At 37.1% G+C, this 13,389-nt stretch overlaps 1 protein-coding gene across 1 annotated transcript in view; it reads right to left on the bottom strand.

Annotated features, from left to right (window-relative positions):
• Positions 1-3,436: 3,436 nt before the first annotated feature.
• The window catches only part of Tfap2d (transcription factor AP-2 delta), a 59,469-nt gene continuing 49,516 nt past the window's right edge, over positions 3,437-13,389 (bottom strand). The window contains exon 8 of the mRNA XM_055598721.1: positions 3,437-3,656. Within this exon, the coding sequence (XP_055454696.1) occupies positions 3,437-3,656 (220 nt within the window). The remainder of the gene's footprint in view (positions 3,657-13,389) is intronic.

Below are 13,389 nucleotides of genomic sequence, written 5' to 3'. Positions count from 1 at the left end.
TTGCTTCCTCTCATCCACTGGCTTTCCTTTGGTAAGAAATTAACACATCATTGTTTGACCCAGTTTACAAAATTTCACTCATCTAACATGCTTATAAAGAAGCACAAAAGGCAGAAAATGGATTCTATTTTTTCACTCCTTATTAATAATGATAATTTATTGACATATTTATTTTAAAAGCACCAGCTGGCAAGAGGGCAAATTCTTATCACTGTCACCCTTAGATTAGGATGTTTACAGCTTCTCACAGTCAAGCTCAGCCTTCCTTGTATGTACCCCTCAATAAATTGTACACAGAGAACTTGCAAGGCCAAGGGATTGTTCCTAGCGAGAAGGAATCTACAAAAAAGACAGAGGGAGGGCAGATCAGTTTCTCTCCATAGCCTGCTCTTTCCAGAGAAGAGAGAAATCCAGAGTTTTTTTGTTTTGTTTTTGTTTTTGTTTTTGTTTTTTCTGAAGCCACCAAACTTAAGTCTAATGGTAATTCTAACAGAAGAACTGTGGCTATGGCATTTAAACAGCCAAAATGCAAGCATGTTTTTGTATTGAAACTTCACTTATTCCAGCTAGTATAAATGTTCTTGTTTGTGTTAGTAATGTATTAGATTTGTACAATTGTTTTTGTCTGAGTAATAGGTAATCTGAACAAGCTCATTTATTACTTACAGCTTGGGAAACCACATTCTGGTAACAATATTCTTTCATTATAAACTATGATAATATTCTAACTTGATTTATATTAAAATTTTGGTGTCTAAGTAGATTTTCATATAAGTCCATATTAAATGAATCAATATGCAGCTAATGGTCTATCATGAAAAGTGTTCCTTTTAGAAATAAAATTTAACCACAAATTACCACAGTGGAAAGAAGCAAGCTCAAATGAAACATTGAGCATAGAAAGAAAACATAAAAAATTAGAAGGTCCTTTGGCCCATTTTGGACAAAGAACAAACACACACTCATTTACTCATTTATTTAAAAAGTGTTGAGTACCTATTATATACAAGGCAAAAGCTGGTATTAACAATGTAAATTAGAATATGATAATAAATGATGGTTCTCAACAGGACCAGTCCATCAACTTGTTTATGTCCTAATGCTTGGTTAAGTGAAATAATGGGTGCTGTCCATTAAGGCCCTTAAAACACCCACAATCCTGGTAAATGATATGCACTGTAGTTATAGTTACATTTTATTCCAAGGCTAATAAGTAGCAACACCCTCACTTAGGTGTTTGGAATCCAAACTAATTACAACTAAGGGTGAATAAGTAGATTTGTAACATAAGCCAGATATAGTGTTCCATCTGAATATTGATGAACATTTTGACCTGGTTATAACTACATCAAGAACCTAGCAGTATGCATCTCAAAATGTCATATTAAATACAAATGTTTTATTAATAATAAATTGAATAAAGAACAATTGACGTGGAAATTTCATTGAAGATATAGTAGTCCACATTATCTAGATGTTACTTTTCTACCACTTAATAAACTCAGATATTTATCATTTTTGTTTTGTGTGCATATTTTACAATATGGAGAACTTGTAACATGGTATCTCTCATTCTCTGATGAAATTTGGAACCATGGAAGAACATTGGCTTTGTTTTATTTTATTTAAGAACTTAAAGCCATGTATAATGGTAAAATTTGAAAAATGGAACTAAACACATGAAATCATAGTTCTTTACATTTATATTTTTTTATTTTATGCTCTTCTACTGTATTACTATAGTATTCCATTGTCATGGAATTCCTCAGACATGTCTCCTGTTGAATACATTTAATTTAAAAACTTTAGGTTTTCCGTGGTTATTTTCTGTACAAGACTCAAGATAATGGTTTCAAGAATTATTGTCAGGTAAAAATAGTTTCTTTGATTCATACATGAAAATTCCAGATACTTCCTCTCATTAGCTATAATGCTAATATTCTCCATAAAGATATAATATGGCAGAGATTTTTAAAATAATTGTAATATGTTAGAGAGGATAATATTTTCATGCTAAACTAAGAGTTGAGTATCCACACATGAAAATAATTCCTTTATAATTACATAGTGGTCTAAGTTTTTATTTGCCTTTATAGACATTTCATTGTTGTCAGTAGAAAAGACAGTACAATGTGGCAACCAACTTTCTGGACATGTACAGGCTTATGTGGACCAAACATTGTTTCAATCAGTCCTCGCTTTTGCAGTCAGGAACTTCTTGTATGTAGTATATTTAAATGAAAGACAAGGAAGCTATAAAAACACGTTATTAAAAAAAAAGAAAGAAAGAAAACATCTTAAAAGCAAAGGTCTTTTCTGATTTTTTTTTTCCTGTTTTCTTTCTTTATTGAACACAGCCTGGATGCTTTTGTGCCTCTAAATGTTTAGAATATATGGAACAGGTAGAAATAGCACAGAAGCAGAGAATCATGGCTCTCACTTCAACCACACGACCACTGCCACCAGTACTTTGAAGGGGCCCGATGTCTTACAGGCAGGACCGCTCCAAAATACTACTGTTCCTATTCTCATAATTTTCAGGCAAAACAACATCATTGCATTCGACAGAAAGCCCAGTAGTGACAAAGCTTCCCTTTCCTAAATCCATATACCCCATCTACAAAATTCAGTGTTTCTTTGAGCTGTAAGGTTGGTATGGAAGAGTTCATCTTTTATCCCTATGGGGTCATAGAAGTCTTTTGAAACTCTTCTTAAGAACAGGGAAGGAGGCGTAAGAGAATGGGAATGGTAGATAGAAGGGAGACAGTTTCTGGAATTTTTCAAACACCACCAAGGCACGGATAATTCAGATATTTGGGGTGACCAAATATTTAAAACTGCTGCCAGCTCACAAACGTTTGTGACCGCCGTTATCAGTTCGCCAAACATGTACCAGTGGATTATGTGAGATTGGCCTATTGAATGGGAAGAGCCACTCTTGAGTGACAGGGAGTTAAGTCAAGGATTACTGGAGCTGCAGCCATTGGTGGCGAACTCCGGTTTGGTCATGCTCTCTGATCCCTATCTATATAAGAAAGTGCATCAGTTACATGTGGAAAAAAAAAAAAAAAAAGCATGTGCTGCCTCTCCAAAGTCCAGAAGTGCTTGAAAACACCGTGGTGTATATAATTCAGAGCAATCAACTACGTGCACAGAAGGAGTTTTATCATAACTTAAAATTAAAAGGTAACAATTTCATCACACAGTTACATTGCTGTTTTCCTTACTTTCATTTTTTTGGATTTGTCATTTGTTGTTTCTTTTCTTTCTTTCTTTCTTTTTTTTTTCTTTTCCGCTTTTGACTTTATCTTATGGAGGGCTCAGGAGGGTACAGATTTGGTCCGCTGAAGATTAGTCACCCTCAATGATATATATATATTAGGAAAAAAAAATATGAGCAGCAGGACTCTCCAGAAATAGATTCTGTTTGATGTAGCTAGTCTGTCTTTTCGGTTTTGCCCTCTTTCACAGCAGCTTCTGAAGCTTTCCGCAGCGGGGCTTTCTCCGAGTTGGCATGTCCTTGGCCAGAGTCTGCCGCGCCACCGTTTTTGTGAGTAGTGTGTTTTTCCAAGTAGTTTAGCATCTCGCTAAGGACTGTTTGGAAAGTGCTGAGAGCTGCACATATTGCTGGTGTCCCAAAGCCGTGAGTGATCAAACTGGAAATGAGAAGAAGTAGGAAAAAAATAGTTGAATCATTTGGAGCATAAAAATGCCTTTACTTAAACCAGAAACTTGAACACTTACTGTGTTCTGTGATGTTTCTATTTATTATGAAAAACAATGGTATTCAGTTATTCCCCTCGGCCATAAGAAACTTATGATCTATTGAGACAAAGGCACATTGTTGACAGACTTTATGTGTATAAGTTATTAGCATGTCTGAGTAACACATGACCTATTTTTTTTTTTTTTTTCATCTCATTACTAAGTAGGTAGAAACTGCATCTCTCTATAAGCAAGGACCATCTTGCTTTCGAAAGAATATCATGTGTGGGCATAAATAATATTTGAGAAAGACAATTCTTGGAGTTGAGGAAGAGGATTGGCAGAAGGTTGGGTGGGAGCAGTAGACATGATTAATGCATGTTAAGTTGCATGTTAACTTGGCACATGTTATACATATGTTATGACATATAATACAACACATGAATCTATGTTACAACAATCCGTGGGCCATTTTGTATAACTAAAATGACTCGCAAGATAAGCAGAGTGGGCTGAGTGTGCCTGATAGCTGGTTCCGCTAATCTCATAGCAATAGTGCTTTTCTAAGCATATAACCTTCCACCTTGTGCACTGCACTGAAAGACTTCTTTCTGTCCTCCTTTGGGTCAGAGATCAACCTGTCCACAGCAGAATGTAAATTAGATATAGGTAGTTCTCATTGCTTAGACAGACACTGAATGGTCTCCGTTTCTTCTTGAAGGATCTATACATCACACAGGTGAAGATGCTACCTTAATGACAGAGACAAAAGGGGTTGGAAAGATACTATTTATATCAAGACTCCTAGATATGGAGAAATAAAGTTCTATAATATGTAAGCTGTTGTCTCTGTCTTGGAAGATAACGAGTAGAAACTATAACTGTGTGTGGGAAACGCTGCCTCAAATTCAGCATAGGAGACTTCCAATTAGGAGAGACATTTCTCATTGAGCAAGTATCTAACTATAGATTAACACTCTAGTGAGGAAAATCACCCATACTATTCATTTTTGTCAAATCGCCCTGAAGTGATACTTTCAGTTTTCTTTCCATGGCTTGCATATCACGTAATAAAAAAGCATGCATGGCACATATTACGCATATACCATAACATATAATACAACATGTGTATACATATCCTATATCCAATAAGCAAAGCTACCAACTGTGTACATATATAGGTTGTTAAGGTGAAAATGACAATAGTAGCTCTTCATCAGATATTACTCTCTTAGTATGTTAACTGATGCTGGTTACCCCTAGTAAAATACATAATCTTTATCATCCAAAATAATGAGATTGTAAAACAATGCAAACAAGGACTCCAAGTTAGCCTGCTGGCACACCTTAGTGAAAGTACTAATAGGATTGACTTTATCGGATGTCAGTGACATCAATCCGTGAAAAGAGCGAGGGTGGTGCTCTAGCGATAGGGCTCTGTACGTTACAGGCGTTGACAGCTGTGATACATTCATTGACAGGAGTACATTTTGGCCACTCCTTCACTTTGGTCTAGAGATTTCTAGCATCTGAGGAACAGCTCACTAACTCTACCCTATTCCAGAGCTTGACATTAATATAACAAAGCAATACTTTGCTAGATCACTGATAATTTAGTAAATAAGGATAGTCACGACTATTGAGATGTTGTTTGCTTCCAAATTAATAGTACAACATACAATCACAGTTCAATCATATACCTATGTTTTTGCTGTATTCTCTTATGTTGAATACCAGGAAAGTTTATTTAATTCTATGTCTACAATGGGACAACTGCAGGCAAGTCACATCATGTGAGACACAGGAAGTACGGATGATAAATGGAGAGATGGGCAGTTACAGAAGAATTCATTATGGTGGCACTCACAAAAGAAATCCTTTTGAGCTAGATCTTTAGCTCGGGGAATGTTTATTAGAGTATTTATTTATTAGAGTCTAGTTGACAGCGTTCAGTTTCACTGTGGGTAAACAGTAAAGTTAACAGCCACTATTTGAACTGTAAACATGACACTGTCTTAGTTCCCTGCGTTACCTCACATACCCTACTTGTAACATTGGTGAGTAGACAGGAGTGTGTCCATTTACAGGTGAACCAAGACAGTGAGGATGTAATAAATGATTTTCCTGAGAAACCAGGCATTCCTTATTTTGTTCTAAGTATGAAGGTATATTTTACTCTCTCTCTCTCTTTTTTTTAGAAGTCAATCTGTATTGTTCTCTCTTTAATTGGCTACATGGGTATCTGTGCACAAGGCACATGCAGTGCCCACAGAGGCCAGAAGAGGGCACTAGATCGCTTGCAACTGGGGTTCCAGATAGTTTGCTGCAGCCCTGTGAGTCCTGGAAACTGAACCCAGGTTCTCTGCACAAGCAAAACTGCTTTTGCCCTCTAAGACATCTCTCCAGCCCCAAATCCCTTTCCTGAGAGTGACTGTAGCTCAATTTTCTTCTGAAATAATTTTGCTTTCTGTGCTGTGCTGTTTGGCCTGGAAAATTAATTTTTCCTAGTATTCTATCCCAGAGCAGGGCTTACCAATATTAAGAAGAGCTGGGAGCGGTAGCATACACTCGTAATCCAAGTACTTGAGAGACTTTAGCAGGATTGAATGCACATAGTGAATTACTGTCTCCCACAGATACAAATCAAATGCACAATGGGTAGATATGAATAAATATTGTAATGATCCATGTTCTAGAGAGAATTGTCATCAGACTAAAAGATATCTCTTAGCCCAGTAAGATTTCTCATGGATCAACTTTCTCGTGTACAGAGTATACACCTAGCAATAACAATTTGTGATGTCATCTTTGCCCTCATATAGAAATCACATTTTCAAAATCTTCACCTTACTTCTAGCCTTACATTTCTGGTGATTTAAGGAAATTATTTGAACTTATAAGAGAACAATGATCTGATAAGAATAGTAGTGTTTTTCCCAACTCTAAGCTTCACTTTAAATATTCATAGTAGGGGTTTTCTTTTCATAATCAAGAACTTGAAGAACATGGTGCAAGCTGAAGGACTCACAGCTTTATGAATAAGTCCAAGGTAAACTGCATGATTTTCAACAAAAGCAATGTACTTTAACTGTTTCTCTTCAACATGGAAATCAATACATAAATGTCATTACCAGCTTAATTTAACAATGTCTGCATAATTAAAAAAAACATGCATACTGCATGAAACCATGCCAGCTGCAAGAGATAGGCACTTTTATAGCAGTTTGTAAGAACATTTGTGCATCCAAATAATTAAAGTGATACAATATCAGCTTAATTTTTCTCATGAAACTGTATATCATTACAGAATGATGGAAATCGTGTTATTCTGCTGATCCTACTCATTCCAGAATGAAGTGGGTCAAGTCTCCTTCACAGTGACACACAATGTGAACTATACAGAAAAAGTAAAAGAAAAAAAATACTGTAAGGAAGAATTTCAGCCCTAGGTAGACTAAGATCATATGTTATGACTTTTGAATATGACACCAGAAACACAGATCAATTAAAGCAAAAGTAAATGGAGATGCAGCAAACTAAAAACTTTGACATAGCCAAGGAAACAGCAAATGAAAACACAGCCTGTGTCACAGTAGAAACTATTACGAAATCATGAATGTGATGTGGCATTGAAATCTCAAACATGTATGAAATCGCATGGTACTGGCATAAAAACAGACTGGTGGATCAATGGAATTAAAATGAAGACCCCGAAATAAGCCCACACACCTATGGACACCTGATTTTTTTTTTTTTTTTTACAAAGAAACCAAAACCATAAAATGGAAAAAGATAGCATCTTGTACAAATGGTGCTTGTCTAACTGAATATTTACATGTAGAAAAGTGTAAATAGATTCATATTTATCACCCTGTACAAAATTAAAGTCCAAGTGGATCAAAGACCTCAACATTAAACCAGACACACTGAATCTGTTATAAGAAAAAGTGGGGGGGGGGAACCTTGATCTCCCTGGCACAGGAGACAACTTCCTGAACAGAACACCAACAGACCAGGCTTTAAGATCAACAAGTAATAAATGGGACCTCATGAAACTGAAAAGCTTCTGTAAAGCAAAGGACACTATCAAAAGAACAAAACAACAGCCTACAGACAGGGAAAAGATCTTCACCAACCCTACATCTGACAGAGGGCTAATACCCAGAATATATAAAGAACTCAAGAAATTAAACACCAACAAACCAAATAATCCAATTTAAAAAATGAGGTTCTGGACTGGAGAGATGGCTCACCAGTTAAAAGCATTGTCTGCTCTTCCAGATGTCCTGAGTTCAATTCCTGTCAACCATATGGTGGCTCATAACCATCTATAATGTGCTCTGGTGCCCTCTTCTGTCATTCAGGTGTACATGGAGAGAGAGCACTCATTATATAAAGTAAATAAATCTTTTTTAAAAATTAGGTACAGAACTAAACAGAGAACGCTCAACAGAAGAATATCCAATGGTGGAGAAACACTTGAAGAAATTCTCAGTGTCCTTAGTCATCAGTAAATCAAAATGACTCCGAGATTTCACCTTACACACATCAAAATGGCTAAGATAAAAAACTCAAGTGCTAGCACATGCTGGAGAGGACGTAGAGAAAGGAGAACCTTCCTCTATTGCCAGTGGCAGTGCAAATTTGTACAACAACTTTGGAAATCAACCTGACGCTTTCTAAGAAAACTGGGACTAGTGCTACGTTAAGATTCAGCTATACCACTCCTAGGCATATACCTGAAAGACAATACACCATTCAATAAAGATATTTTGCTAACTATGTTCATAGCAGCTTTATTCATAATAGCCAGAATCTGGAAACAACCTAGATGTCCCTTAAGGAAAGAATGGATAAAGAAATTGTGGTACATTTACACAGTGGAATACTACTCAGCAATTAAAAACAAGGAAATCATGAAATTTGCAGGCAAATGGATCAAACTAGAAAACATCATCCTGAGTGAGGTAACCCAGAAGCAGAGAGACATTCATGGTATATACTCAATTATAAGCCAATAATATAGGATACCATACCACAATCTACAGACCTAAATAAGCCAAACAACTAGGAGGACCCTAAGGAGGATGCTTAAATATCATTCAGAAGGCAAACAGGATAGACACCCAAAGTGCTGGATGAAAGGAAATAGGACAGGAGCCTACCATAGCTGTCCTCTGAAAGACTCCGCCAAGCCAGGGATTGAAGCAGATGCAGAGACTTATAGCCAAACTTTGGGCAGAGCACAGGGAGTCATATAGAAGAAAGCAGGGGGTGGGGGAGGACAGGGAGGTGACAGGTGCCCCACAAGGAGACCAACAGAGCCAAAAAAGCTGGGCCCAGATGGCCAGCAGAGACTGATGAACCAACCAAGGACAATGCTCTGAGAGAACCTAGACCCCCTGCTCAGATGTATCCCATGGAAGCTCAGTATCCATGTGGGTTCTCTAGTAAGGAGAACAAGGGCTGTCTCTGACATGAACTCATTTGTCTGCTCTTTGATCACTTTCCCCTGATGGGAGGATCATGTCAGCCCACAGAGGAAGAGGATCCAGGCAGTGTTGAGATTTTATAGGCTAGGATAAGATAGTAAGGGAGGAGAACTTCCCCTTTCAGTAGAGTAAGGAAGGGGGAAAGGGGTTGGGGGCAAAGAGGTAGGGAAGGTAGGACCAGGAAGAGATGAGGAAAGGGGCTACAATCCGAGTATAAAGTGAATAAATTGTAAAAAATAAAAAAAATAAAAAAATCTTATTACAATAGACAAAAGATATAAACAGATATTTCCCCAAAGATAACAGGACAATGGCCATTGGTTTGTGAAAAGGTGATTGACTCCATTAATAGGGATGGAGACATTGCCTCGATGGATAAGAGCGTTTGTTGCTCTTCAGGGGGTTTGAGAGTAGGTCCTGGCATGCACATTGAATAACATACAACCTCCAGCGACAGCATTTCCAAGGGATCTAATGTATTTTTTGGCTTCGGTGGGGAGCTGCACACATGTGCACACATTCATCCATACACACACACACAACACACACATACATAAAAGAAAAAACCTCAAAAACTGTAATTAATCATCATAATTATGCATATTAATACCTCAAAAAGATATGAATACACATCTGCTAGCCAGCAGAAGCTAAAGGTGTTGCATTCCAACCCGAAGACCTGGAGTTATAGGTGGGTGTAAGCCATGTGACATGGGTATGGGTGTCGGGCAACTGATCTCTAGTCTTCTGCAAAAAAAGTGTGAGCTCTTAACTGTTGGGTCATCTTTCCAGCCCTTAGGTATGAATAATTTAATTAACAGAGGGTTAAATGCTTCTTGATTTCATTTGGGACTCTCTGCTCTCTAGAGTAATAGGAATCAGTTTAAAAATGTGTTCTAAGAGCAAGGATGAAAAACAACACAGAAATAGATTCAATTCTGGGAGCAGGTAGTACAAGCAGATGACAGAGTAAATTGCAATTAAGGTACTTTGCTTTGTTTTCAAAGAGCTTAAACTTTAAAAGTGGCAATAGTATAATTAATGGGGTTGAAGCTTAGTATTAGACCGGGAAGTCTTATTTTGGATACAGGGTTGCAGATAGCTAGATGGTGGTGGCTCACGCCTTTAATCCCAGCTCTTGAGAGGCAGAGGCAGGTGGATTTCTGTGAGTTTGAGGCCAGCCAGGTCTACATAGAGAATTTCAGGCCAGTGAGAGCTACAAAGCAAGACACGGTCTCAGAAATCCCAAACAAAAATTATTAAAATAGGAATTTATTGTGGAACTCTTTATATGTAACATAATAGCTCCTATTTTCTGAATCATAACCCTTATTTAAAACTGTTAAATCATGATATTAACTGTTAAATATTAACTGTTAAATCTCTTTTATTTCCCTCTCTCTTCGTTTTTTGGTTTTTGGTTGTTTGCTTTTTGAGACAGGGTTTCTCTGTGTAAAACACTGGATTTACACAGGGAACTCACTTTGTAGACCAGGCTGGCCTCGAATTCACAGAGATCTTCCTGTTTCTCCCTCCATAGTGCTAGGATTAAAGGCACGTGGCACCATGTTCAGTTTACACTTATCTCTCTTCTATTTCCATTTCTCCATAACACGTGCCTGCAATCTTTCTTTCTTTCTTTCTTTCTTTCTTTCTTTCTTTCTTTCTTTCTTTCATCTTCCTTTCTTTTCTTTTTCTCTTTCTTTTGCTTTTTTTTTTCTTTCTTGCTTTTGTTTTTTTGGAGACAGAGTTTCTCTATATTGCCCTGGCTGTCTTAGAACTCACTCTGTAGAACAGGCTTGGCTTAGGCTCACAGAGATTTGCCTGTTTCTTGTGGATGTGCCACTGTATCCAGCAGAATTTCCCATAATGCTATATTTTAAGTTTTAAGTTTGGTGTGTGTGTGTGTGTGTGTGTGTGTGTGTGTGTTTGCCTATATGTATGCCTCAGCACCACTTTCATTCCTGATGCCCACAGAGGCCAGAAAAAAATCTCAAATACCTTGCAACTGGACTTATAGATGGTTGTGAGCCTTCATGTGGGTACTGGGAACCTAATCCATCTCCTCTAGAAGAACAGCCAGGACTCTTAACCACTCACCCATCTTCTCTAGCTACATTATTGTAATAATGATTTCTTTGCGTGGGTGAGTTTGTCTAATTCGATTTTATATAATGTAGTATTTGCATTTTGTAGTTGAGCGTGTTTTGACAAACATTTGTGTAACTACTCCAATCACCCACAAGGTTTTCTCATTCCCATTTTCTCAATCCCTACTATCCTTTTATGGAAAATTGATGCTCTAATTTCTGTAGCTATAGTTTTTGCTTTTCCTCTAAATGCCATGTAAGCTGAATCATAACATCGTGACTGGCTGTGTTCACCAGCCTAACCGCTCTGAGACTCATCTATGTTATTAGATTTCCCAGAAGACTATTTTTTTATGATTGAAAAATATTCTGTTGAACAGATTTGTCATATTGTCTATTGAATTCTGCTCAACTCACTTTTTCACAGACATTCTATTTTAAAAACACATAAAAATCCAAAATTCAACAAATGAAAGGTCCGGTTTCTTATCAGCACTGCAAGAAACATGAGTAGTTAAAATGTAGACATGGCAACTGAAATGTTTCTTGGTCTCACTGGAGGTCTGCAATGTGGTGACTGCATTTCCTTTTAAAACTGTAACAAGAGCAGCGTTGATTCAATGTACTGTGTGATTTTCAAACTGCATGGGATAAAAATCACTTAAAATGCTGTATCATGAGTTAGGCAGAAAAGTAATCATGATTACAGAAAAATGGGGCACATTTACAGCTAATTGGGCAGTGACATCCAAAGTACGGATTTGAGTGCAGTTGATAGACTTGACTAAGGCCCAGTGAAGTTTTGCAAGGCTCTTCCATTAACCACACTCTGCTCGACCTATTAATTAGTAATGAGAGTGAAAGCATTCTGGAGTTTTTACTTAGCAGTTGGCATTAAAATAGAGAAGAGCGTTCAAATATGGGATAATAAAATTAAAATTCTGGAATGTCTTAATGTGGTAGGTAGAAAGCTTAACTGATGGACAAAAGTCAATTTTATGAAATTTAGGGAAGATTAAGGAAATCACGTCTATGAAGGTCAAAAAGCAAGTTAGTGGAGCAGGAGACCAAGAGAAAGATCTGGCTCAGAAACAGTTCATACAAGGAAAGGGTTAAAATACCAAGAAATTTAAACCCCAGATAAAGTGTTCAAATTAGAGGTTTGGACAGCACTGATATGGGTGTACTTAATAGTATATACAAGATTCTGGGTTCAGTTCCAGAATGACAAGAAAACAGAAAGAATTGTTGTCTGATGTGATTGGCAGCTCTATCTACCTGGAACCATATGCTCATTCATTTTGTCTCTAGTGGGATACAGATCATTTGGTTTCATTTTCCTATTGCTAATTTTACAGTGAGCAGGAGAAAAGCTAACTGAAAACTAACTGTGAGTGATGCAATACCCTGATGAGAAAACACGGACCAGTTGTAGTTTATGGTCCCTGACATCAGGGGAAATGTAACATTTTTAACAGTCATCTCCTTAATTTTATTCATGGTTTTAAAAACTCCTATCTTGCTTGACATTCCAAGTACTATTGTCTAGAGCTTTTTTTTTTTTTTTTTTTTTTTTTTCTGCAACCTAACAAACCACTTCCTATGGACTCAACCAAAGAAAGGGGGACTTTGCTGGATTGACAGGGAAAGCTTCATTTCACCTTCCCCTAAGGATGAAGGTACTCCCAACCTCAATTTCCACATTTCATAGATTGGAAGGACTATAAAATATCATGCTATTTTCTAGAGATATTGTCATTCTGTGTGTGAGTGTGGGGTGGGTTGCACATGTGTGCCCACGGGTATGTCACGTTTTTTATCCTTTAAAAATTTGCACCTGGAGCTAGAGGTACAGATTAGTGACAGAATTTTTATTCACGGCCTTGGAACTGATGCCCAACGTAGCATCAATCAATCAATCAATCAATCAATCAATCAATCAACCAACCAATCAATGGTTCAATCATTAATCAGTCAAGTGGTTATTTACATGTCATGATGATCTTGGTGAGTAGGATTGACCTGATTAAGTTATAATTACATAACCTGTAACATTCTATCTATCTATCTATCTATCTATCTATCTATCTATCTATCTATCT

Source organism: Psammomys obesus, unplaced genomic scaffold, assembly GCF_907164565.1.
Source record: "Psammomys obesus unplaced genomic scaffold, mPsaObe1.curated_primary_1811, whole genome shotgun sequence".
In the NCBI taxonomy this organism is placed as follows: Eukaryota; Metazoa; Chordata; class Mammalia; order Rodentia; family Muridae; genus Psammomys; species Psammomys obesus.
Note: the sequence above shows the minus strand (reverse complement) of the source record. Positions and strands in the feature narration are given on the sequence as shown.